This window comes from Periplaneta americana, chromosome 11 (assembly GCF_040183065.1).
Source record: "Periplaneta americana isolate PAMFEO1 chromosome 11, P.americana_PAMFEO1_priV1, whole genome shotgun sequence".
NCBI lineage: Eukaryota > Metazoa > Arthropoda > Insecta > Blattodea > Blattidae > Periplaneta > Periplaneta americana.
This window is the reverse complement of record NC_091127.1, coordinates 158,990,478-159,018,429: the sequence shown is the minus strand read 5'-3', so window position 1 is coordinate 159,018,429 and position 27,952 is coordinate 158,990,478. Positions and strand designations below refer to the sequence as shown.

Here is a 27,952-nt window from a genome sequence, read left to right as displayed (position 1 = left end):
CTTAGTTTATGACTTAAGCGAGGTTGTTGTACTATTGTACTTCGTAGTACAGTAGTGAATCTGGGCCAATGTTATGTATTTCGAGAAAATATAAACAGAAATAAATGCGAGAAATAATGCTGGTGTAGTTAATTCACTGTTAGAGTGTCCTTTTTCGAGAAGAAATAATATTGAAAAAAAGGATGTGTTAAATAAAGAGATACCTACGACATCGCTGACATTTTTTCTGACAAATAATCTTAAAACGCGAGTTTCTATTGCATCCTGGTATGGGCAACATAAATGGTTAAGTGGTAATGTGGTGCAAATTAAACTTCTCTGTTGGCCTTGTTTGTTGCTGTCAAGGGAAAAAAATAAAAAGAAAAGAAAGAAAGGGGAATTTCAACACATAATATGGGATGCTTCATCACACTGAAACAATCACTCAAATTCACAGCATAACAGCTTATTTGGTGAGTGAAATTATTATTTTTCATTAATAATAATAATAATAATACAGTAATAATGATATTAATAATAATATAATAATAGTAATAATAATCTATACTAATAATAAATCTGTAGCCGAAATTTTTCTGGTAATTTTCGATTTTCCAAAAATAATTGGTCCTAACATATATAATTAATCACCCTGAAACCGAAAATCGCTTTTTTGAAATTTTTGTTTGTATGTATGTATGTCTGTCTGTCTGTCTGTATGTTTGTTACCTTTTCACGCGATAATGGCTGAACGGATTTCGATGAAAATTGGAATATAAATTAAGTTCGTTGTAACTTAGATTTTAGGCTATATGGCATTCAAAATACATTTAAAAGGGGGGTTATAAGGGGGCCTGAATTAAATAAATCGAAATATCTCGCTCATTATTGATTTTTATGAAAAATGTTACATAACAAAAGTTTCTTTAAAAATAATTTCCGATAAGTTTTATTCCTTGAAAAATTTTGATAGGACTGATATTTAATTAGATAAATGAGTTTTAAAATTAAAATAACTGCCATCTAAGGCCGTGTAATGAATTAAAAAACAAATGACTTCGTCTATAAGGGGCCTCGGACAGCAACAATCCAAAGCTATGAAAGATAGCCTACAGATAATGTTTCTGTGTTTGTATGAAATAATATCGGAAGCTAAATTAACCGATTTGTATAATTAATTATTATTTCACCATTGGAAAGTGTAGTTTCTCTAGATGGACATAATGCTATAATGTTATTGCAGTAACTTCTGAGTGAATCGAGGACAGGTAAGATTAAAATAGCTTCTTATGCACAGAAAACTTGATAGGCTATTCTGTACATTCGTTTCCTGTATTTCCTAAAATAATTTTTATGACCAAATGAGTGGTCTCTGGATCAAAATGATCACATTTTAATTATGAAAATACAATTTAAATTAAGTAACATAATAAACGATATATCCTTATATCAAACACGAATGTTCCCTGGATCAAACGTCCTATTTTAATTATGTAATTACTTTATATTTATTTCTAACGGGTGTAGCGGAGCGCACGGGTACGGCTAGTAATAATAATAATTAATATCACAAATAACATTTCCTATCGGAGGCACTTAAACTAGTTCGATCTGGCCTCACCGAGGATTTCGATCACCTGCCGCTACTGCAAAGTGACTGTCTCTAGTGAAAGCGTATGAATGACTGGAAAACTACTGTCGTCAGATATCGGACTCGGGAGACTTGCTCACTCGACACAGCTTCACAATGAAGTGGTGTGTGTGTTAATACTCGTGCATGAAGCAATCTGCTGAGTTTGCATAACTGTGTACAGTAGACGTATGTATTCTGAAGCTGTGCAGATTAAATTGGTCTAATGTAATTACAGCAATGACACTGGTAATAGTCGTCCGCCTCACCAGTTGCGTTCTATCCATATTTGTACAAGGGCCTTTATTAGTGCGAGGAAAAACGAGGCAGCCTGATAAATTAACTCATGTAATTAAATTAGTATGCGAACATATTTATCAACTGAAATTACAGTAATGCATTCGTCCACACCGCACTACCATTCTTGAAATTTAACGAGCTACAATAATTGTTCTTATTTTTATTAGTATAACATTTTTAATCGCTCGGCAAAATTTCTATAAGGATTGAGGACGAATGAGAATTTGCACTCAGTCATGCGTTTTATTCTTTTTAATTAAGAGAAAAATAAATACAGTATTGTTATCACATAAAGTAATTTAGATATTTTCGAGGACATTGCAAAAAATTGTTTTATCTAATGTGTTGCATATCTTTCTCTACAGAACTGTCTCTTAAACAGTTGAATAAATTTTTACTTTCCCACTACACGAGTTGTGAAGAGAAAGTATTACCATTCACCTGACATAATTAGGAACTTAAAATCCAGACGTTTGAGATGGGCAGGGCATGTAGCACGTATGGGCGAATCCAGAAATGCATATATAGTGTTAGTTGGGAGACCGGAGGGAAAAAGACCTTTAGGGAGGCCGAGACGTAGATGGGAGGATAATATTAAAATGGATTTGAGGGAGGTGGGGTATGATGATAGAGACTGGATTAATCTTGCACAGGATAGGGACCGCTGGCGGGCTTATGTGAGGGCGGCAATGAACCTTCGGGTTCCTTAAAAGCCATTTGTAAGTAAATAATAATAATAATAATAATAATAATAATAATAATAATAATAGTAATAATAATGGTCCGTGGCGCTACAGCCCGTAAAGGGCCTAGACCGACCAGCCGGCTGCTGGCCTCACGCCCACATGCCGAAGCAGAGGTGGACGATCATCCAACCAGAATGGAGGTATCGTGTGGGTGTGGTTAGCATGATGATCCCTCCAGCCGTTATAGTTGGCATTCGCAACCGGAATTCGCTACCTATCGTAGCTCCCCAAGTGCATCACGATGCTGGGTGGGCACCGGCCCCATACACCGTGCATATAATAATAATAATAATAATAATAATAATAATAATAATAATATAATGATAATAATAATCCGTGGCGCTACAGCCCGTAAAGGGCCTAGACCAACCAGCCGGCTGCTGGCCTCACGCCCACGTGTCGAAGCAGAGGTGGATGATCATCCAACCAGAATGGAGGTATCGTGTGGTTAGCATGATGATCCCCCCAGCCGTTATAGCTGGTTTTCACAACCGGATTTCGCTATCTATCGTAGCTCCCAAATTGTATCATGATGCTGAGTGGGCACCGGTCCCATACACCGGCTGAAAATTCATCAGAAAATGTCTTCCTCCATGAGGACTCGAACCAGCGCGCATTCCGTAAGGCGGTCCTAGGCAGGATGCCTTAAACCACGACGCCACGGCGCGAGACTTTAGATTAGATTAGATTAGATTAGATTATGTTTTATTTAACGACGCTCGCAACTGCCGAGGTTATATCAGTGTCGCCGGTGTGCCGGAATTTTGTCCAGCAGGAGTTATGTTACATGCCAGTAAATATACAGAGATGAGCTTATCGTATTTAGGCAAACTTAAATGCCATCGGCCTGAGCCGGGATCGAACCCGGGCATAGAAGGCCAGCACTATACCGACTACGCCGCGCAGACCGATTGTCCGTTTTGTGTACAGCGATTCCTTCTAATCTACTTTTCTGATTTTTTTTTTTCACATTGAGCAGCTAGGAGTCATTTTATTCGGAAATGATAGGCCCTACATTTGAATTATATTTTAGTAAACAAAAAAACACACAAAAGTTGTAAGGATCAACCTATGCTTCAAATTCCTGAAGACGGAACTGAACAACCAGTCTAATTTATGAAGAAATTGATATGACGATGATGAAGATGATGATGATGATGATGATGATGATGATGTATAGTACACAATGATAGCCAGCTTCAAAATTCTGCAAATGATTTTCTTTGTGATGCTTGTATTAGATCTGTGTATAATGAACTGAGAAAATGAAACCGACGAATTCTTTCGAGAAATTTTATAAAAAAAAAAAATAAATTATTTGCTATACAAGTTATAGAATTATTTATACTTTTCCTTTAAAATTCATCAAAGTCTGTACAACTGAACAAATACAAAAGGGACAGGTTGTTCCCCGTGTTAAGGGACTTACAGTTGCGATAGTGGAAATATCTTCCACACGTGGTGCTATTTTACCTTAATTGAATAGTTTCGATATGGTTTGCATCACCTTCTGAATTCTGTTCTGGTTGGGACACGTTACCTGTTTGAGGTTTTTTCCGGGGTTTTCCTTCAACTCATTAAAAGCAACGTTCGGCATTGGACACTGGACTCATCTCCCTCGCATTATCATCTTCATCTCATTCAGACGCTAGTTAACCATAGCAGTTGATAAAGCGTCATAAAATAACCAATTAGAAAAAAAAAAGAAATTTTTAGCGAGTTCTTGCACTTTCTTCTGGTTTCCTGTTCCCGGTATGGTCTTAGTGGGGCGTGCATATGTTTGGTAATATTGTTTCGAAAGGACTATGTGTTGAGGATTTGTTGTGGACGTGTTTTGTTATTTATTTTAAATAACGTAACAAGAGTGTAACCAAGAATGAGGAAGCTCTGTAACTTAAAAAATATATATATACAGGGTGTTTCCGGGCTGGTGTTACAAACTTTCAGGGATGTTGGGAAGGGCACATGTATCAATTTGAGATAAGGAATTCTAGTCCGAAAATGACTGAGTCGAAAGTTATAAGAAAAAATAGTTGTGTGGAAATGGAATTGTAATTCCGCATCACGTGCCCTCCTTCCCTTAACCTTTGGAACAGTCGTGGAAAGATTGTATGGGCCGGATGTCTCCTACGTGGGTACTTGTACCGATACAATCTGTGAGCTTGTCTACTGTTCCCATTGGCTCATCCGTATTCGAAAATCATGTCTGCATATTCCGCTTTCGTATAGTCCTTTAATTCACTAGGACTGATCGACTGGACACTGCAACTTGTACACATAGGGGAGAGTCGGGTAGTATCGGACATCGGGTAATATCGGACAGTGCGTTTCTTTCATCTACCACCATATGGTAGTACCTGAATGACATGGTTACGTTTCTCTATGCGACATCACAGAAACGTAACCATGTCAATCAGGTACTATCATCGTGTGGTAGATGAAAGGAACTCACTGTCCGATATTACCCGATGTCCGATACTAACCGACTCTCCCCTACACTGCTGTGCATATCAGGACCGACCATGTCCGTTACACATTACGCTATCTGCATTGCTTTAGTGTAGTTTCCTGTCCCCATCCCTCAGACAGCGCACTGAATGGAATACTGTAAGTAGACAACGTAAACAACGTCAGATGAGTACAGTATGTGTAAGATGTACAGATAAATACACATAAATAAGGTGTACAGAGGAATAAAGTTATTTTATTTCCACACAAATATTTTTGCTTGTAACTTTCGACTCAGCCATTTCCGGACCAGGTTCCTTATCTCAAATTGCCCTTCCCCATCATCCCAGAACGTTTGTAACACTAACCCTGTATACATAACGATCGATTTTACTGTATGAGTATGACTGGTCCATAAGAAAACCGATCGAAGACGGAACAGTAACAAGTTACGATATACCGGAGTAGCTGAAGGGTAACGAGCTAGACTCGTGCTGCGAGGCAGGGCTTCGAGTGTTGTTTCGATTTCCATTTAGACTGATTACATGATTACCTTCAGTTTTTCAGTGATTTTCCTTAACTACAAAACAATCTATGGCGAATCCTCGAATTCGTACCGCCAAATATAATATTATTATCATCAATTCCACTTGACGCTATACAGGATGTTGAAAAAAGTGTCTCATATTTTTACAGGAGGCAGCATTGGTCGAAACTATAAAAAAAAAAGCTCTTATAAACGTGTCCCAAAACAAATATCTTTTGAGATATGGGCCATGATGAATTGTGGCTTACGATACCCACTTGTCTGTTACGTAGACACTACAGAAGGTGCTCCATGTGGTTACCACGCATTGTTACACATGCTCCAGCCCTTCTTCTCAGTGAATCACAAACTCTTGCGACCATACCCGGCTGTTATCGGATTTTCTGACATGCATTGCATATACGTTCCTATAACGTTTGTACGTTATCGATGAGTGTGGCATACACCAGGTTTTTAAATGTACCCATAGCCAGAAATCCAAAGGATTTAGGTCAGGTGATCGGGAAGGCCATGCTACTGGACCTCCTCGACCAATCCATCGCCCATTGAGCCTTCGGGTTAGGTATTGTCACACGATGCGTAGAAAATGGAGTGATAGCCCGTTGCGCATAAACAAAAAGACAGCCTATACCACTGAATGCTGTACGTACTGTGCGTAGACTAACACAAATAAAATGATAGACTCCGTAATATCCTGGACCTTTATTTACTACTACATTCTCTGTTCACTTCTGTTGAGAGATGCTATCCTCTCTCAAAACATGCACCATCGTTTTATGTTTTTAAACGAATGACGCTCACCGTAGACCATTATTTATTCAAGGAAAAGTTTTAACGTCATAAATTTATATATATTCCCCCGTCTCTGTTGAAATTATTGCCATCTAGCTGGATTTCGATGGCTTCCTTGATAACTAAGTCCCAGTAACCTGATGTCTTGTCCAAGATGGTGGTGGCGCTGAAATCTATCTTGTGGCCAGTTTCTAGGCTGTGTTGGGCTACTGCAGACTTATCAGGATAATATAGTCTTATGCTGTGTTGGTGTTCCTTGCAGCGTTCCATAATAGTTCGTCCCGTCTGCCCGATGTAGCATTACCCACCTTGGTCTCAGGACACCTGGTGTCTACAGAATACCTTGTGAGTGTGGGAGATGCTACATCGGGCAGACGGGACGAACTATTATGGAACGCTGCAAGGAACACCAACACAGCATAAGACTATATTATCCTGATAAGTCTGCAGTAGCTCAACACAGCCTAGAAACTGGCCACAAGATAGATTTCAGCGCCACCGCCATCTTGGACAAGACATCAGGTTACTGGGACTTAGTTATCAAGGAAGCCCTTAAAATCCAGCTAGATGGCAATAATTTCAACAGAGACGGGGGTCTACAGCTGAGTGCAGCATGGAAACCTGCCATCAATACGCTTAGACCAGCAAGTGGCTCCTGATTGGCTGACGTGTCCACCAACCAGAATGCGCCTGGCGGTCGGGACTAGGAACTAGCTCCTGATTGGCCCGCAGCGGGAAGCCCTACTTTTGCATATATACCGGCTAGACGTGGTCCCACATCACTTCGTCCCTGAAGAAGATGGCAGAGCTAGCCGTCGAAAGCTTGGAAGCTAATCTCCAACTCACCTGGCTGAGAACCCGAAAAGAGTTATTCTACATCAAACGCCGGGAAAGCCTGAAGTCATACATTCTTCATTAGCATTGTTTGTATTCTTCTGTTTTTAGATTTTATGTCAAATATTTTATATCTCTTGTACAGGGACATCATTTTATTTTTACTAATATTTTTAATATTAACCTGGCTATACCTTTGGATTAAAGATCTAGAACCGGAAACACCGCTTGCTCCAAGACTGGAGTTCGATGATACAGGCGTAAAATACAAATCACTTTACTAGGTATAGGAGGGAAGAGAAGTAGTTCATCCATTTATGTAAACTAGGAAATATCGCAATTTAGAGTTTAATAATTTTCATTAGGTTCTTGTTGAATCAAAATACAGTACTGTATTAACACTTAGTGTTTTTATTCACGAATTCAGCTGTCCATGCGGACATATTAATTATGCAGTGTATATTATACTGTCTACAGCACATTAGCGTACAATACAGAGAATGAAGTTAAATTGAAAAATAATCATAATATGGATATTTAAACACATTTTTTAAAATGGTGGCCGTTCATTTAGATACAGGCTTCAGTTCTTTTGTGCATATTATCGCACTATAGACTATTGTACTTAATTGCAAGTACCATTTTCGTCCTTCGTACGAGTAGCTCATGTTGAAATAATTCTATACCTACTCTATAAAAGAGTACCTTACGTACTGTAAATTCAATCTTCACTTCTGCCCGATCCGAAAAGATTAAATTACTCAGACATGCTATCTACTGTCCATCCGAGTGGTTATGTCGCAGGGTCGTAGAAAAGGGGGGAAATCACGTGCCAGTTAATTACTTAACAAGGCCCTTTTATTTAAGTTATTTTAAACAGTTGTATAATATTACGTAGACGTCCAATTCCTAACAGACATTAATGTTTTCAGAAAAGAGCTACTAGGCTTTACAGAGGGACGAACAAAAGCAGGTGGGGGAAACCGGGATGCGACATAGGGAAATGGACGACAGTACCTGTGCGAAAATATGATTCAATATTGAAAAGTCTTTCGTCACTGGAAAACGCGAACATATTTCTGGAACGTACTATACTCACTAACTCAGTACTGCATACGCGGCCTAGTTCTGTGTGGAGGACGGTTGGAAGTTTACTAGTAGAGGGGGTGGGAGTGAAGTACATTAAAAAACTCAGGTACAATAAAAATTGAAGTAAAAATAAAATGATGTCCCTGTGTTTAGAACATTATAATATGTCTACTGTAACAAACTGTTGTTCATGACAGTAATAAGCGATTGATTGATTGATTGATTGATTGATCATAGGTATAATACAGCATGGCCCATTTTCAACAGATATTTGTTTCCGGACACATGTTTATAGGAACTTTTTTCTTGTTTCGACCTATGCTACCTCTTGTAAAAATATGCGACACTTTTTCTAAACATCCTGTATAACTTTGGAGCTGATACAGCGTTCTTAAATAATATATTAGAAACAAGTTACGCGTACTGAAAGACTTGATGGGGGATATACAGAGTAATTCTTGTACATGATGATGGTTGGTGAGAATTGATGCTATTCACATGTATTCTTAACATCGAAAGCTGATTACCGAGCGTATAAATATCCCAGCCTCAGCTATAATGTATAATCTTGAACTACAATCATTCCCCACTGCTCTCGTCGAGGAATCCGCAACCGACAGGGAAGTTTCAGTGCGGTCTTGTCTCCGTGTACAAATTCAATATCTAACGAGCCATCGCCAGAGTCTGACAAGTACTGTGGTTTGGGTTAAGCCATTTACTTTATATCTGCGGTTTATATAGTTCATGTCATGGTAAGTTCACTTTTACCTTATTCTTGCTGCAAGTTAGCTAATTTAGAATTACTGACTGAAAGAATGTCTGCAGTTAACTTCCACGTAGCTAGGCGGTGAGCTAAAGAAATGTTCACTTCTAGCTTCAATGATCACAAGAATGCCATTGCATTCCGACTGGAACTTTTGTGTTCATTGTGTGATAAGCAATGATTCCTGAAGGAATGCAGAATATATAGGAAGTATAACAATTATTCGAAGAGAGTATCCACTCGTACATAAATTCATGTATTTTCTTGCCCAGTAACTTTCTCTTTTCAGAAAATTTCAACCGCGGACATTAAAAAAATACGGTGTGACTTCACTTCCGTATCGCTTAATGTCGGACGGTTGTCTTTCAATTTCACAACGAGTTACTTGTGCACACATAAAATAGGATACATCTATATGTGTGTTAGTGTGACCCTCGTCACCAAAACTTGCAAAACTTTACTAATTAATCCAGTGAGGTGAGATGGGGTGGGTTGTGTGTTTATTATAATCGTCATAACTGAGCACGAGTTCTACTCTTTCAGGGGCGAGCTAAAGTTTTTCTATATATTTTATATTTTATGTTACAGTTATTAGCTAAATAAATAAATAAATAAATAGATAAATAAATAAATAAGTAAATAAGTAAATAAATAAATAAATAATAAAAAATAAATAAGTAACTAAATAAATAAATAATAAAAAATAAATAAGTAACTAAATAAATAAATAATAAAAAATAAATAACTAAATAAATAAATAAAAAAATAAATAACTAAATAAATAAATAAAAAATAAAAAATAATTAAGTAACTAAATAAATAAAAAATAAAAAATAAATAAGTAACTAAATAAATAAATAATAATAAAAAATATATAAGTAACTAAATAAATAAATGATAAAAAATAAATAAGTAACTAAATAAATAAATAAATAATAAAAAATAAATAAGTAACTAAATAAATAAATAAATAATAAAAAATAACTAAGTAACTAAATAAATAAATAAATAATAAAAATAACTAAGTAACTAAATAAATAAATAAATAATAAAAAATTAGTAAGTAACTAAATAAATAAATAAATAATAAAAAATAAATAAGTAACTAAATAAATAAATAAATAATAAAAAATAACTAAGTAACTAAATAAATAAATAATAAAAAATAACTAAGTAACTAAATAAATAAATAAATAAATAATAAAAATAACTAAGTAACTAAATAAATAAATAATAAAAAATTAGTAAGTAACTAAATAAATAAATAATAAATAATAACTAAGTAACTAAATAAATAAATAAATAATAAAAAATAAATAAGTAACTAAATAAATAAATAAATAATAAAAAATAACTAAGTAACTAAATAAATAAATAAATAATAAAAATAACTAAGTAACTAAATAAATAAATAAATAATAAAAAATTAGTAAGTAACTAAATAAATAAATAATAAAAATAACTAAGTAACTAAATAAATAAATAATAAATAATAACTAAGTAACTAAATAAATAAATAATAAAAAATAACTAAGTAACTAAATAAGTAAATAAGTAAATAGTAACAAATAACTAAGTAAATAAATAATAACAAATAACTAAGTAACTAAATAAATAAATAATAAAAAATAACTAAGTAACTAAATAAATAAATAATAAAAAATAACTAAGTAACTAAATAAATAAATAATAAAAAATAACTAAGTAACTAAATAAATAAATAATAAAAAATAACAAAGTAACTAAATAAATAAATAATAAAAATAACTAAGTAAATAAATAAATAAATAATAAAAAATAACTAAGTAACTAAATAAATAAATAATAAAAAATAACTAAGTAACTAAATAAATAAATAATAAAAAATAACAAAGTAACTAAATAAATAAATAATAAAAAATAACAAAGTAACTAAATAAATAATTAATAAAAATAACTAAGTAACTAAATAAATAAATAAACAAAGAAACAAGTAAATAACTAAATAACATTATCGGTATTCTTTTTATATTATCTTCTGCGCTGACTATACTGAATGTGCCATGAACGTTTGTTATTGTCTATATCCTCTAGCACAGGTAACCTGTTTTCTTCACTTGGTGACCAAACGCTGCCCCTTAGTTTTCAGTATAATATTTATGTATTCGTTTATTTATTTATGCTGGCAGGATTAATGCCATGGAACCTTCTCTTACAATCTTCCAGGTCACAAAGTACACAAGCAGTGAAATTTAACAATAAGTGAAAGAACAGATTACTACATATTACAGAAAATAATAACATTACACGGTTGACACTGTACAAAATGAAAATAATACCATAGGCTAATAGAAAAACGTAAAATACAGATCTAGACTGGAATATACAATGAGAAACTCAATTAGTACAAATAGTTAACACGAAAAAACATAATGGGATGTAAATATGATAATTAAAATGAACTGAATTTAAATAAAAACCACAATAAGAAGTCTATGGTTTTAAATTCATCTGGTGGTCAAGGAAAAAAAAAGGAAGGAAAAGATATTATTTATAAAATTGTCGCAGATAAAAGGACTTATTATTAACAGGAATCAGAGTTGGCAAAGTGCAATTTTAGTTTATTACAATGTCCGACAGTCTCTGATATGCTGTGGTAGAGAGTTCCAGATATGAGCTGCAGAGACGGTGAAAGATGAAGAGTAGAAGGATGTTCTGTGTTTAGGAATGGAGAGTGTGATATGGTGTTGTGAGCGAGTATCTATTTCGTGATATGAGGACAAATGTTGAAAACGAGAAGCTAGGTAACTAGGGTTAGAGGTTTGAAGAATACTGAAGAGTAAAGTGAGAGAGTGAATAGTTCTTCGCTCCTTGAGACGGACCCAGGACAGCATATTTAGTGAAGGTGAGATACGGTCAGATCTAAGGACGTTGCAAATAAATCGAACACATGCATTATGAACACGCTGTAGTCTGTCTGTCAGTCTCATGTTAAGGTCTGTGTAGAGAGTGTCACAGTAATCAAAATGAGGCATCAAGAGCGACTGTACTAAATTCTTCTTGAGGGTTAATGGAAGGGAATTTCGGATTCATTTTAGTGTGTTAATTTTCATATTTTTTTTTTACTTATGTATATATATTCCTAGATTTTTTTTTAACTGTATCACTGTAAGGGATAATAGTTTCATTTATTTTAAGAGATTACATATAAGATGGCTTTAATAATTTTAGAATCACTATTTGTGCATTGCTTTCTTACATGTTGTTATCTCAACATACGAGCTATTCCATCTCAAATTGACAGAAATACAGAGAAAATTGACCTTGCAATTTTTAAATACCATGAAACTTTTCCTATCCGTAGAGAACTGTGATACAATGCTTTGTGCAAAGTTTGAGGCATCAGAACTTCATAGTGTTTAAATTAAAAATATTTAAATTTATCGTATTTTCATAAAATTAGCAACTTTAAACTGTTGTGGCTCCGAAACCCTTTCACCCAATGATCAAAATCATGGTTTATTTTGATGCCGAGAAATTAAAGTTTATATTGACATATAAACAGTTTTTCTTACTTTTTATGGAAATGGGGAAATTTAGATTTTTCTTCATTAAGATGCCTTTGCCCACGAAAAAATATGTAAAAAAATATATGGTTAGATTCCGCATTGAAAGTACAAATAAACACATATTTTTTACTGGTGGTACATTGATAAAGTATTGAAAATATCAAATAAAGAAAATAAATAGTACGCGCGTGAAGTAACCAGCTGACTGTGAGGCGGGAGCTAGCCGAGACAAGCAAGGCCAGCAGACATAAACACGTGATGTTTCGTCTAGTAGCACATAGCTGGGCTAGCTTTATCACAAGTTTTCATAAACACAGGAGTAAAATGACGCCCAACGCTCGCTTATCTTCAGCTCTTGGCCAGTGCGTACGGTACTGCGCAGTTCAAGTCTAGGCGTGTGAAAATAATTTATTTAATAACCTCGAAACTTATTGCCGAGCCACTAAGCAAACAATGCCGAATTCCTCTTAATAATGCAAGGTTTTTTCTCAATTTTTTTACATTTTTACAAATGGGCAAAAAGCCTAAAAGTAAGTAAAATCAGATTATCTATCTCTCTTTATACAATAAAAATAAGGATTACTTCTTAACATAACCTACCAAATGTCAGCTTCAAAATGAGCTCCCGTTCAATGTTCTGTAGTAAATGGTTCCAGAGTTCTGAGCGCTGAAAGAGGCTTCTTTTCATACAATACGGTAAATTTGTCGCTCAGTAATACGAAAACCGTTTGACTTTCGATAATATATATTTTGAAAATGCACTGTCCTCAGCACCTTGTATAGGTAAATAGGGAAAAAATTAGACTATAAAAAAATGCGAGGTTTTTTACTGATCGATTTCATATGGAATAGCCCATACAGACAGCGCAAGATATTTTGTTCTCACGTGCGGACTAAATCTTACATTACGTGTACCCGTAAACCATGAAAAACATCCGATACAACCGGCTAAGCTACACTTTATGAATAATCGTTCTGGTCGAGTAACAACCCCAGCATGACACAGTGTTTTGTGGTGCCATGCAGTCCTTCGCAAGAGTCAGTAGAGTTAAACACAAATATTAACTTCATACTGAGAATGGGCTCTCAACTGTTACACCACACCTGGACTATTGTCAGTTCACTGCTCTTATGTTCAACTTCCTTAAGTGAAAGCAAGTGATTTTTTAAATGTGTGCTCTGTCTCTTGTATAACAAACTAAATGGCTTTTCGTCAGCTTCTTACGTGAAATACCTGGGACCATAATCCGAGTGAAAATTAAGTTTCTGATCCATGGACCTCTTTTTATCGCAGCATTATCATTTTCCTATTATCATTGATCAATTTCTCCATAAATCGCATTCATAATTATGATTAGTTAAGAAACCGATGACATGCTATATCCTGCGTTTGGTTGCCTAGATACTCCAAGCAATCTGCAACAGTGTAGATATGTATACGTGCACAGTTCAGGACTGCTGTTCAGTGAATATGCCAAAATCTAACAAAGTTATTAGTGCTCTAAAACAGTGATGTCAAAGAAAGCGCATTTTTCTGACCTTGATGTCGTTCGTGGGCATCAAGCGCTAAGTATGGAAAGAGGAAGGGTTGTGTATATGAATAAGCAGCCTGTTGGATTAAGAAAACAGTGGTGCACAAACTTCAAATGGAACGTGAAATTTTATGTCGTTATTTTTATATGGCTACTTTGTGTTTGATATTATCTATATTTGTCTGTAAAACAAAAGTACTAATACCAATTTCTTAATATTGCACTTGTGTTTTAATTGTTAATAACATAATAAGGAGTTAAGAAGGAATATTCACATAAATACCATAGTAGTACAACAATACTGTACTAAATGGATGAAACACATAATTTAAGGTGATATTGGTGAGCAACTTCCTATCAACAGAATATTAAATTATTTTCTCGAAATGTGCTGAAGCTATAGAGCTGACATTTTTACAACACAAGGGCACGTATCTTTTGCTTATGATGTAACAGTAGTTGCTTTGTTAATTCATTCCCTTACAAACAATTTCCATGCTAATATTTTCAAAAATTTCAATACACTATCTTCAGTAATACGTATATACGGTATATTAGATTTACGAAAACATTCTGTAAGGCTACTAAATAAATAGACCTATACCTGAAAATTTCACTTTTCTATAAAAAAAAGTTGAGAAATTATTTCTTTTGAATGAAAAAATCAAACTTGTGAAAAATGAGCATTAAAATTAAAACTTACATTCTTATAATGCACTTATACTTCTCAGGCAAATCTAAAAATTACCATGGATACAGTTTTAATAAGTTCCCTTCCTTTCATCTATTGAATCAGTGCTGGCCATCCCTGAATATAGCTCGACCAAGCGGAATATACTACCTCTTTCGTCTGTCTCTTTCTTTTCCGCTGTAAAGCGCTCAGGCTCTCCTGAGCTCTAAAGCGAGTGCTTGCTCCTATGGGCATTAATTGACATGACTGCTCTAATAGAAGGATTTGATAGCGAGAACTTCATTAGGAAAGAATTAAATGTATTTTATCAGAGAGAATAAAACATTTTTAATTTGAAATACTTAAAATGATTACAGTCACTCGTTGTGGTGTGTAGAGATTCGTAAAGCAAGCAGTCAGTGAGACGTATCAGGTATTCTTCAGGAGATTGCCCCTGTCAGCATCGGATTCAGGAATGTCATCCAGGCCACCTGTCGAATTTGAGCAAATATATCGACGATATTCGAATATACAGGCCGTAAAATAAGCCAAATGAAGCCTAAATGCAAGGACCCATTCCGGATCCAGCCATTGAAAAATCAAATCTGTATTTATTATAAATGTTCAAAATCACATTCCTGAACTCCTAAGTAGAAACGCTCGTCGTTCAGTGATGATATAACGCCACTGAACAACTTTGGTCCATTTTAAATATTTCCGAAACCACTACAGACTTGTTCTATTCGAAATTTTGTCTGACTAGAAAAATTAGTGACTTCTTGTGACCCTAGATGGAAATCCAGGGAGTTGAAGTCCGGTGATCTAGATGTCCAACTAATTGATCATTCACACACTAACCGTGTGTTTAGAGAGGGGGGAGGAGGAGAGGGGACGGGAGGGAGAATATCCTGATAATTTCGTACTCCGTGGTTGAAATACGTTGGCTCATGTAGCGACAGATATAGTTTCTTTTAATACAACTCAGAAACAAACCATTTTCTTAAAATATCAGAAAATATGTTAGTTTTATTTTTACTTCTACATTACATTCTGAAATTGTTGTACCTATAATTTGTGGATTTTTATTATTTAAAATTCTGCATTCTTGTTTAATGGAATGTCCAAATATTTCTTTTGCTATAATTTATTCCCTCAAACACTTGACCAACGTTCTACCTCTTAGCCTCAAAAAGAATCTCATTCAAATTTTAGTGATGCCCCACTTCGATTATTGCGATTCTCTATTCACGGATCTAAATACTGATCTTGCTCATAGAATGCAACGTGTTCACAATATCTGCGTTCGTTTTCGTTTGTAACATTAGAAAGTTCGATCACGTAACACCGTCACTAGAACTGTTGTCTTGGAATCCACTTAAAGAAGGAAGATTCTCAACTTCCTCTTATTACTATTCAAAATCATCCACACCTCCACACCGTCTTACCTAGCACTTCGTTTCATTTGCCTTTCACTATCTCGAACCCGGAACATGTACCTTCTCTCTATTCCTCTGCACAGAACATCCTTCTGCTCATCTTTCAGCATATCTATTCCACACCTCTGGAATTATCTCCCTGACCATGTCAGAGACTGTCGGACAATATCAAAATTCAAATTAAATTAAAGAATCACAAAGAATCACATTCTAGTTCATGGAATTGCTTGTTGAACACCTGTCAGGCTGCGCAACTTCGGCTTAACCCATGACATAGTAAATATTGTAACTATACTGTTGTTACTTTTACCCTTAATATGTATTATTATTATTATTATTATTATTATTATTATTATTATTATTATTATTATCGTTATCATCATCGCTATTACGTTATTTTAACTATGTTTCTTTCTTTCTTTCTTTCTTTCTTTCTTTCTTTCTTGTATTAGCTTAATAAGTGCTTTATAGTGTTTTTTGACACTGTTGACCCTCTATAGGGCTATAATTTATTTCGTATTATTTTTGTCAGTGTTTGTTTATGTTTATGTGTGCTATCTGGTAGGATGGAAGAGAAGACCTTATGGCATTAATCCTGTCAGATTAAATACTTACTTACTTACTGGCTTTTAAGGAATCCGGAGGTTCATTGCCGCCCTCACATAAGCCCGCCATTGGTCCCTATCCTGAGCCAGATTAATCCATTCTCTATCATCATATCCCACCTCCCTCAAATCCATTTTAATATTATCTTCCCATCTACGTCTCGGCCTCCCTAAAGGTCTTTTCCCCTCCAGCCTCCCAACTAACACTCTATATGCATTTCTGGATTCGCCCATACGTGCTACATGCCCTGCCCATCTCAAACATCTGGATTTAATGTTCCTAATTATGTTAGGTGAAGAATACAATGCGTGCAGTTCTGTGTTGTGTAACTTTCTCCATTCTCCTGTAACTTCATCCCTCTTAGCCCCAAATATTTTCCTAAGAATCTTATTCTCAAACACCGTAGTCTCTGTTCCTCTCTCAAAGTGAGAGTCCAAGTTTCACAACCATACAGAACAACCGGTAATATAACTGTTTTATAAATTCTAACTTTCAGATTTTTCGACAGCAGACTGGATGATAAAAGTTTCTTAACCGAATAATAACAGGCATTTCCCATATTTATTCTGTGTTTAATTTACTCCCGAGTATAATTTATATTTGTTACTGTTGCTCCCAGATATTTGAACTTCTCCACCTCTTCAAAAGATAAGTCAGATTAAATAAATAAGTAAATAAATAAATAAATAAATAAATAAATAATAGAATAAATATTTTTTATAAAAGAACAAATAATTAAACACCAAAATTGTGTATTCATATTAAAGTAATCATTTATACTACTCCTTTTTATGAGTCATAAAGGTGGATCATAACAGAAGGATAAAACAACATTATTTTAAGAGTATTCTTTCTATTAAAACACATTTTTGTGCCGTACAAATGTGTATCTAATGCATATCTAATTTTTATGTCATAAAATCGACTGTAAAGGCAGTAATAGTTTTGGCAGCATTGATGTCGGCGTTCATAGAGCCTAAACTACCTTTGGGCCCTGATATCGCCTAAAAGAGCTAATATACTTAGCGCCATGAATTTTCAATCAGCTGTACATTACTGCCGCGCAGCCAGAGGGTTCGGGTTTAAAACGCAGTATCAGAGGCAACCCAGCTGGGAATTATAACACTGAAAGACATAAAACGTGAAGCTTACGAGCTCCGGAGAGGGGAGGAGCAACATGGGTTCTCTTTCAACAGAGCGAAATTGAACGCAATGGAGTTGACGTGTGCTTACCAAGTTCTGTTTATCTTATTAATGTGATTAGCTGGGGTCCGGTATTGAGTTAGTAGTATTTGTATTGACCGCTATTCCATGCACGAATGTCGCTTGTAGGCTATACTGTACTACAGTCGATCAATAGCTACTACTACAGCATGCGTGTACTGTGTTATGTGTTACTTTAGGCAAGGTAGCTTCATATGAAATTCAAATGCTCGGTAGAACTAAAATGAAAATAAAATTTGTATTTGATTTTCAAGAGATGTTGATATTATTTCATGATCAACCATGCCGAAATGTAGTAATTATACACCTGGTAGTAGGCCTTTAATGCACCTCATTAAAGTACACCTATTCATTATAATTCATTTGTTCAGCCAATGAGAAATCACCATTGTACCATTATAAAACCGCAAGTATCGATTATTCTTGGATAGCCTATGCAATCGAAAGACAATTAGCGAAACGTTACGGAGGCTGGAAATCCAATACTGTCGCAGAAGGTTATGTTCTGTTACTATAATAATTAGCGTTAATTGTAAATAATATTCAAATAAACTCAATTTGTCATCCCGTTTTTCAATTCTAAATCAATTTCCAGGTTATATCAAGACTAATGTTCATGTTATTCTCTAGATTATATCAAGGTCAATGACATTCGTGCCTCGGAAAAAATCAATACTTTCGCGTCTGCGCACATCTCACAATTTATATCAGTTCCGCTCCTCACTTACATAACCATAACATGAATACTTATGAATAATTTCAAGTTAGAAATATGGTCGAGCATAAAAAGTCTATGAAACTTGCCTATAATGGTAATTAAGACGCTCGTATGAAAATTATGAAACTCGCTTGCGCTCGTTTCATAAACAAACGTACTCGCGTCTTAATTACTACCATTATAGGCTCGTTGCATAATGTACTATTATTATTGACTTTAGTAGAATGCAAAGTTTAAGATGGAAAATATAGACGAATAATTAATTATATTAATTTTCTACCGACATATAAATAACTTATTCTGGCGTCATTATAAATAGAAATATGAGTATGAATGATTATGCAGTGATTTTCCATCTTAAAAGCAAACATTCTCATGGGGGCTGATAAAAAAAAGTTAATTGTTCTTCTTCTTCCCATTTGAATAACGTCAAAACAAGTGTTTATACAAAACATGTTGGCCACTCGAGCACAATTACGAGGGTCACCCCCAGAAAGTAAGTTTTCGTAGTGCCGTTTACAGAAAGAAAACACATTTTCATGGAAAGATTTATCGGAGCGATACAGCAACTGTTGACCTATTTTTTAACACATTCCCCATCCGAATTGAGACATTTTTCATACTGTAGGATCAACAGAAAGGTGCAGACGACTGTCACACACTGGTTCGATCCCGGGCGGCAGCCTTCCACTACACAGAGATACAAAAGTTGATTCCACGATATGACAAATGTCTCATTTTCGGTGGAGAATGTGTTGAAAAATAGTTCAATAATACCTGTATCTGTTCCATTAAATTTGTCTATGAAATTGTGTTTTCTTTCTGTAAATGGCCCCAGGAAAACTTACTTTCTGGGGGAGTGGCTCGAATTGCGTTCTAGTGTCAAAATTTGTATAAGCACTTGTTTTCACATTATTAACATGGTGGAAGAAAACAATTAACTTTTTTCATCTGCATCCATAAAAATGTTTGCTTGTTAGTGAATAAATCTGACTTTTCGAAAGCCGGATCCGGTGATGGATTCAGAGATTTAGGCACAAATTGCCCCCATTGTATGCATTATAGCCTGTGCAATGGGTTTTTCCATATCCGACAAGTGGCCTGGATGCATTCGTGAATTCGATGCTGACATGCGAGCCATCATAGCCCAGCCCTGAAAGAGCAAATTAAATCTTCAAACGAGTATCTGATAAACCTCAGTGGCCGAAGCCTCAAGCTCTTAAATCCTATATGGGCATCAGAGACCCTTTCTGTCCCCCAGGACTTCGCCCCTGCTTATTTTTAACTATAGGCTATTTCAAATTGTAGGTACAGTCAGCAGGAGGTGGAGAATGTTGGTGGAATGAAAGAGGGAAACGGGAGTACGACAAGAAAAATTTTCTGCAACTTGCTTTCTCCACCACAAATTTCAAAACAGCCAGGCCGGGTTCATAATCAGGATAATCACTACAGGGAAGAGTCTGTGAAATTGTTTCTTTCTTATTTGTTCTAGAAGCAGCAACTGTTCTCCCAGAAATATCTTCTGCCCCAAATAATACGTGCCAAAGTAATTTGAAAGCCAGACAGCAGCTCTATGTTGCAGATTTAATTATTTTTCTCAAACAGTCATTAGTTTCATACTCAGTCTTAATACTCACAGCACATGTTTGGCATCTTTTCCTTCAACAGTGTCCTTTTCCTTTTACTTGGTTATTTAACGACGCTGTATCAACTACTAGGTTATTTAGCGTCGATGGGTTGGTGATAGGGAGATGTTATTTGGCGAGATTATACAGGGATTCCACACATATTACCTGACATTCGCCTTACAGTTAGGGAAAACCTCGGAAAAAACCTAACCAGTTAATCAGCACAAGCGGGAATCGAACCCACGGCCGAGCGTAACTCCGGGTCGGTAGGTAAGCGCCTCAGCTGACTGAGCTGCGCCGGTGGCTGGTTTCCTTTTACTATGCTATTGCTGATTTTCCAAAAAAGGTAGAGACTTATTGGAAATCAAACCACAAATACTGTACATTTTAATATAAGTTAATTATGTCTTTATTTTAGATAGAAAATTATTAAGAACAATTTAATTATGCCAATACATATTTTATATAGATCTTTGCATTATTAATTACATACCTCTACCTAAATTTTCAACATTTGTAAGGAAAAACAGAAAACAAATCAAATCAAGATTTTCAGGTATAACTCCCTGTAAAGTTGATTTGAATAATTTCGAGGGAAAAGTTGTTCCGGAGCCGGGTATCGAACCCGGGACCTTTGGTCGATACCCGGCTCCGGAACAATTTTTCCCTCGAAATTATTCAAATCAACTTTACAGCGAGTTATACCTGAAAATCTTGATTTGCATAATACACGTCACTGTTCGTTAACAGAAAACCACAATTTAAGTCACACGGAGTTAGTGTGCACTCGAAGTTGGTTGCTTGACGTTTGTCAGCTCACTTTGAGGTCTGTGGATATAGAGGGAAAAATTGGATCGGTGTCGGTTAGAGTTCCCGAGTAGCTCAGTGGTAGAGCGTTGGTACGTTAAACCAAAGGTCCCGGGTTCGATACCCGGCTCCGGAACAATTTTTCCCTCGAAATTATTCAGAAAACAAATCATTCGTAAGCAGCCACCGAAAAGGTATCGGTAACATGAACTGATATTCATTTTCTCGTTATAGCTCTAGGATATATGGATAAACCTTACTCGCTATCATGCTTCTTGCCAGTTGTCAATGAGTATGAATTTTAAATCCATAATTTCCACCCACAGGCACCGGGTTCCATGTTGAAGTGGACTGTGGGACACAGGAAGACCGCCGGTGTTAAACGGTCACCGTCTACGTCAGGAGGGGGTGGTGGAGGTGGCAGCGGTCCATGCTACAGCATCAAACGTGCCGCCGCCAAACTTCATCTTTCTAGAAGACACAGTCGAACATCTTCAGGCTCAGGCCTCGATTCTCGGAGGAGCAAAAGTTCTGACAAGGAGAACAGGTACGTTGGCTTATTTCAAAAGTGATATGAGTATCTACAGTATACTATACAGAATTTCTGTTTCTATGATTTACTATGCTATTATTATAATTAATTTCATTAACACTTTCATCATTGCCGTCATCATAATATTTAGCAATAATATTAGTTCATACCTCTGATTGAGGTTCTGGCTGATATGTACATCTTTGTCAGGCAGTACATCTCACTTGACGATATGTGTCGGAGAAAGAACAATTGTTTGTATACATCTGAAGTCTGACTAGCGTAATATGTACCTAGTCGGCGATGTATGCAATGGAGGGGGAAAGGAAGTGGCCACCCTACCCCATTATCTCCTGGCCTAATCGTCCCATGTGTGATGCCTTATTGGTGTTACTTATGAGGTTGAAACCTGTCTTCAGACAGTTGACTAAACAACAACAACAACAACAATAATAATAATAATAATTTTGTATTCGACAGATAATGGAGAAAAAATGGGAGTATAAGGGTACAGTACATCAGTTATTCATAGATTTCAAAAAGGCTTATGACTCTGTTAAGAGGGAAGTATTATATGATATTCTTATTGAATTTGGTATTCCCAAGAAACTAGTTCGATTAATTAAAATGTGTCTCAGTGAAACTTACAGCAGAGTCCGTATAGGTCAGTTTCTATCTGATGCTTTTCCAATTCACTGCGGGCTAAAGCAGGGAGATGCACTATCACCTTTACTTTTTAACTTCGCTCTAGAATATGCCATTAGGAAAGTTCAGGATAACAGGCAGGGTTTGGAATTGAACGGGTTACATCAGCTTCTTGTCTATGCGGATGACGTGAATATGTTAGGAGAAAATACACAAACGATTAGGGAAAACACGGAAATTTTACTTGAAGCAAGTAGAGCGATCGGTTTTGAAGTAAATCCCGAAAAGACAAAGTATATGATTATGTCTCGTGACCAGAATATTGTACGAAATGGAAATATAAAAATTGGAGATTTATCCTTCGAAGAGGTGGAAAAATTCAAATATCTTGGAGCAACAGTAACAAATATAAATGACACTCGGGAGGAAATTAAACGCAGAATAAATATGGGAAATGCGTGTTATTATTCGGTTGAGAAGCTCTTATCATCCAGTCTGCTGTCGAAAAATATGAAAGTTAGAATTTATAAAACAGTTATATTACCGGTTCTTTTGTATGGTTGTGAAACTTGGACTCTCACTCTGAGAGAGGAACATAGGTTCAGGGTGTTTGAGAATAAGGTGCTAAGGAAAATATTTGGGGCTAAGCGGGATGAAGTTACAGGAGAATGGAGAAAGTTACACAACACAGAACTGCACGCATTTTATTCTTCACCTGACATAATTAGGAACATTAAATCCAGACGTTTGAGATGGGCAGGGCATGTAGCACGTATGGGCGAATCCAGAAATGCATATAGAGTGTTAGTTGGGAGACCGGAGGGAAAAAGACCTTTAGGGAGGCCGAGACGTAGATGGGAGGATAATATTAAAATGGATTTGAGGGAGGTGGGATATGATGATAGAGACTGGATTAATCTTGCACAGGATAGGGACCGCTGGCGGGCTTATGTGAGGGCGGCAATGAACCTTCGGGTTCCTTAAAAGCCATTTGTAAGTAAGTAAGTAATAATAATAATAATAATAATAATAATAATAATAATAGGTTATATTACCAATATTCACTATTGTCATGGCGCCATATCTGGTGACTCAGGTATTGACAATATTGACTTTCAAGCAGTCAGTGGACGCAAGCCATTAAGATGAACTATAATACAATACCTGTACGTACTCTCCCTGGTAGAACTCTTGACTCAACCCATTGCAGAAGATGCGAGAGCAAGAAACGCTTCCTCACGTCTTGGGTTTCTGCCATCATGGAGAATTGCTCCGAATCAACAGACATAATACGGTTCGTTCTCTCATCGCAGCTTCAATCCGTCAGAATGCTTCCTATGAGGTTTATGAGGAGGTTGGTTGCGTCTCTTCTGACGGCTCTACTAGACGGGCTGATATCATCATAATTGATCGGCAGAAGGATAAGGGTGTCATTCTTGATCCCACAATCCGTTTTGAGATGCATGAGCAACAGCCACAAGAGGTGTGTCGTGAAAAACAAGTCATATATGAGCCTTGTTGTCAGCATCTCGGAGCACAATACCACATCACACATTGGACAGTTTTTGGGCTCATGTTCGGTGCCCGTGGCACGATCCCACGAGAAACTTTAAATCAACTTAAACAATTTAAAATTTCTGATGCGACGATTGATGCCATAGGATCTCACGTGTTAAAATCATCCTTAGCTATAATTAGTCATCATTTGTACCCAACAAACTTTTATTGTAAACGATTTCCTATGTTTTCGTATCATTTATCTTAATGTTTGTTTTTTCTTTCAAATTGTCACATAATTGTTTTTAATCATTGTTCATTATGAATTGATTAGTAGGCGGATCTATTGAACCTTTATTTAGGGTGGCTTTTGTTAATACAAATATATATATATATATATATATATATATATATATATATATATATATATATATATTACTCGTGGAACTGGATGCCCATTAGGAGAGTCTCAAATACTTTAGCCCCAAAGGATACATAGTGTTGAATTATTTAACTAATAAAAAAAACCCTGAAACTTTAATCACTTTCAGAAATAAACTCATCACTCCAAGGTAGTTGGAAGTTTTCAATTGAAGTGTTCAGAGCCATAGTGGGCCAAGCGCCATGTATAAAAAAGAAGAAAACAAGAATTAAAATTAAGTGATTACCATAATTCATATGATGAAGGATGAATAGAACAAAGAGAAATTCTCTCCGGCACCGGGACTCGAACTCGGGTTTTGAGCTCTACGTGCTGACGCTTTATCCACTAAGCCACACCGGACTCCAGTTCCAATGTCGGATCGAATCCCCTCAGTTCAAGTTCTACCTCTCAGTTTTCCCTTTGGTGGCCTACCCTCATGCACTGTCACAGAATATGTGACAGTGTCCAACACACTATGTACAGAGGTGCACTCATTACGAGTGGCCGGGATCCGACTGGATGAGCGCCGTCTTGAATCAATAAGTGATTACTCTCATGAAAAAGTTTTCAAATGTTCTTAAGCACATTGGCTGGTTCACCACAACAGTTGACATCTGATTCAACATTCTGGGCTTCATCTGCACGATTTGCATTCAGATGGTTCATGTAGAAAAATAATCCGGCCTGATTTTTCCATTCGTCGCCGAAATGTTTTGTTAGAATGTTGTTAACATTGTTTAATTTTGCTTTTTTAATAATATTCCCTTTGCGAATAACTTGAGGCTCAATATAAAAAATGTTATGCCACTTTTGACAACACTTTTATGGAGTATGAAGTAGGCAAGTTATGGAACACACTTTTGGAGGATAAGACATATTTTGGAACATAATTTTATGGCAGTATATTGTGCATTGATCATAGATTGCAATAATGTACTTATCTGAATTTTCGATTTTTCGAGATAACACACGTTTTGGAACTGTAGGGCGCATTTATTTACAGTCCTCAGTGAGAATGGAAGAGGCAGGACGGCTAAAATTCTGAAACTGAAGTGAAGTCTATGATGATAAAGGAGATTTACGAAGCAGCTTTTGCGGGGCTTTTCTCGTCTTTAAAGTTAAGAATAGTTGAATATCTGTTCTATTTGAGCTATACGGCAAATGAGCTTTTTTCCTATTCACAGAGAGCTCAAAACGCTTTGCCATTATATTTTCACGACTCATTAACACGATAGTACGAGAACGGTAATTGTTAATCCCAGGGACTGAAGTTGCGATTCTGCAAGTGCATTTGCGTCAGACTCAAAGTCCGATAGGGGCTATACCAAAATATTCTCATGAATATTAACGTCTTTCTGTTACGGAGGGCGAGTGTTATTCGTCGTACGTAATGTGAAATGTTTTACCTGCTAGTATCGATAACACACTCTCCACTCCCCATGGCGCACCGTTAGCAGAATTTTCTTTTTTCAAGAAGATCCGAACTGAAAACTCTGCAAGTGAAAACGAAATTTTCGGTGACCCAAAATTGTATTCAGATAGGGTGACCAGACGCCGTCTTTTGTCCGAACAAGTCCTCCTTTTTAGGCCTTTGTCCGGGGTCAGAGCGGATTTTTTTAGAAATCAAGAAATGTCTTCCTTTTCGTAACTTGTATGCCTGATATTTTGAAATTATCTGATTTGACGCCTTTTTTCGAGTAATTTGCCTTAGATGGCAGCGGCACCGACGGAATATACTCTTTGCCTAACGATCATAACTCTTCTTGCTTACAAAGAAATATTAAATTCGTATCTTGTGCGGTCTTTTAATATATTTTGATAATAATTATAGTTTTCTTGGCTTTCATGTAGTTAACTGTAAAATCATTTTATATTATTAAGTTTTATCATAAGTATACTGTAATAAAATAGATATTTATATAATTTTAAGTATAATATAAGCCTAAACCTAAATCTAAATATATATTTTCCGTCCTCTTTAATAATTATAGTCCCCTTGACTTTCACATGTAGCTAACTGTAATAGTAATATGCGTTACAAGAGCGGTATGTTGACGTTTTCATGTTCGAGGAAAAGATTGAAAAAGCGAAACGTAGTTGAGCTTTTTTAATTTCCGAGAACATGAAAACAAACATACCGCTCGTGTATCGTACATTATTTTGTGCGAAAATCGTTTATTACATACCTGAAAGACGAATTTCTAATTAGTTGCAATGAAATCTCCATCTTGGTTTCTGTTTAATGACGGCAACTTTAGAAAACAAAAATATCTATACTCCAGCAGGCTGTGATATACGTCTGTCTTTTTTTTCCCCCAGTCTATAAATGCGAATTTAAAACAAACGATAAGGTTATGTAATGATTTATTTTTCATTTTAATATTTTAACAATATTATTTATATAACATATTGCAGGAATAACATCGGCATCTGGAATCTTGTTCATTTTTTCACGGCTTCGTTAATGTTACTTGTATCAGGAATGCAATAAGTTTCGTGGAGTAGTAGACTTTACTTAATTTTTGCAAATATTTAAAAACAATAATTAACAGTGCAATTTAGGTGAAATTGCAGTGGTAAGTTTCCAATTTATAATTATTACTATGTTAAACGTCTCTAAAAATAATATGTTAAAAGCCTAAAGCAGTAAAATGAATGTCGCGCTTAAGCGGTAAGAAGAGGGAAATTGTTATGTGTGTTACGTTGGGAATACTGAATGTGGTATTTCACACTTACCGCGTATTGGTTCTGTGCGGAAAACAAGCAAATACGCACGATCTCGCACAGAATCATTATTATCAAGTTTTATCATAACTATTTTGTAACATTAACATACTTTTAATTATGATATACGGTAAGCTTAAACCTGTACTGTAAATATTTTGTAAGAAAATAGATTTTGACGTAATTTATAGTATAATATAGGCCTAGTCCTAAATCTAAGTCCTTTTTGAAACTTTGTGTCCTCTTTCCTATCGATGTGAATCTGGTCACCGTATATTCAGGTCGGTTTTCTCGAAATACTCCCGTTTCCTCTACCATCATTAACTCATTTATAAGTTCTTCAATATAAATAAAATTAAATACATATCACTTTGTTGTATCCACGAATCAAATAATCGATGACAGATGCAATGATTATTCATTGGTAAGAAGTATGTATGCACTTGGCTCAGTGGACATTTAAATAAAGTAGTGAAAAATGTAATCATAAATCATTAAAACCTAAAATTAATACCAGGGGAAAACAGAGAATATCTCATTAGAACACTTAACATTTTAATTATTTAGAAGTTACCACTAAATTATAACTGTGATAGGAATCCACTGTAAATCTTTTTCAGACAATTTACAGCGCAGTACTAAGGAGATGAAAACTACACGTAAGAATATAAATTTTAAGCTGTACAACTCATATACAAAGTCGAAGTAAAATAATCCTGCAGATTGAAAGAGACAAGGGAGAAAGGGTACACTGGAATAAAAACCTATATTAATTTTTTTTGATGAAATGCATGGTTAATTACGAAATGAAGTTGGAACTTTCAGCAGTCTGG

General features: G+C 35.5%; 1 protein-coding gene across 1 annotated transcript in view; it reads left to right on the top strand.

The window, feature by feature from the left end:
* PsGEF (Protostome-specific GEF) overlaps positions 1-27,952 on the top strand; it is a 509,082-nt gene that overhangs the window by 88,231 nt on the left and 392,899 nt on the right. The window contains exon 2 of the mRNA XM_069840300.1: positions 21,624-21,844. Within this exon, the coding sequence (XP_069696401.1) occupies positions 21,636-21,844 (209 nt within the window). The 5' untranslated portion in view covers positions 21,624-21,635. The remainder of the gene's footprint in view (positions 1-21,623; positions 21,845-27,952) is intronic.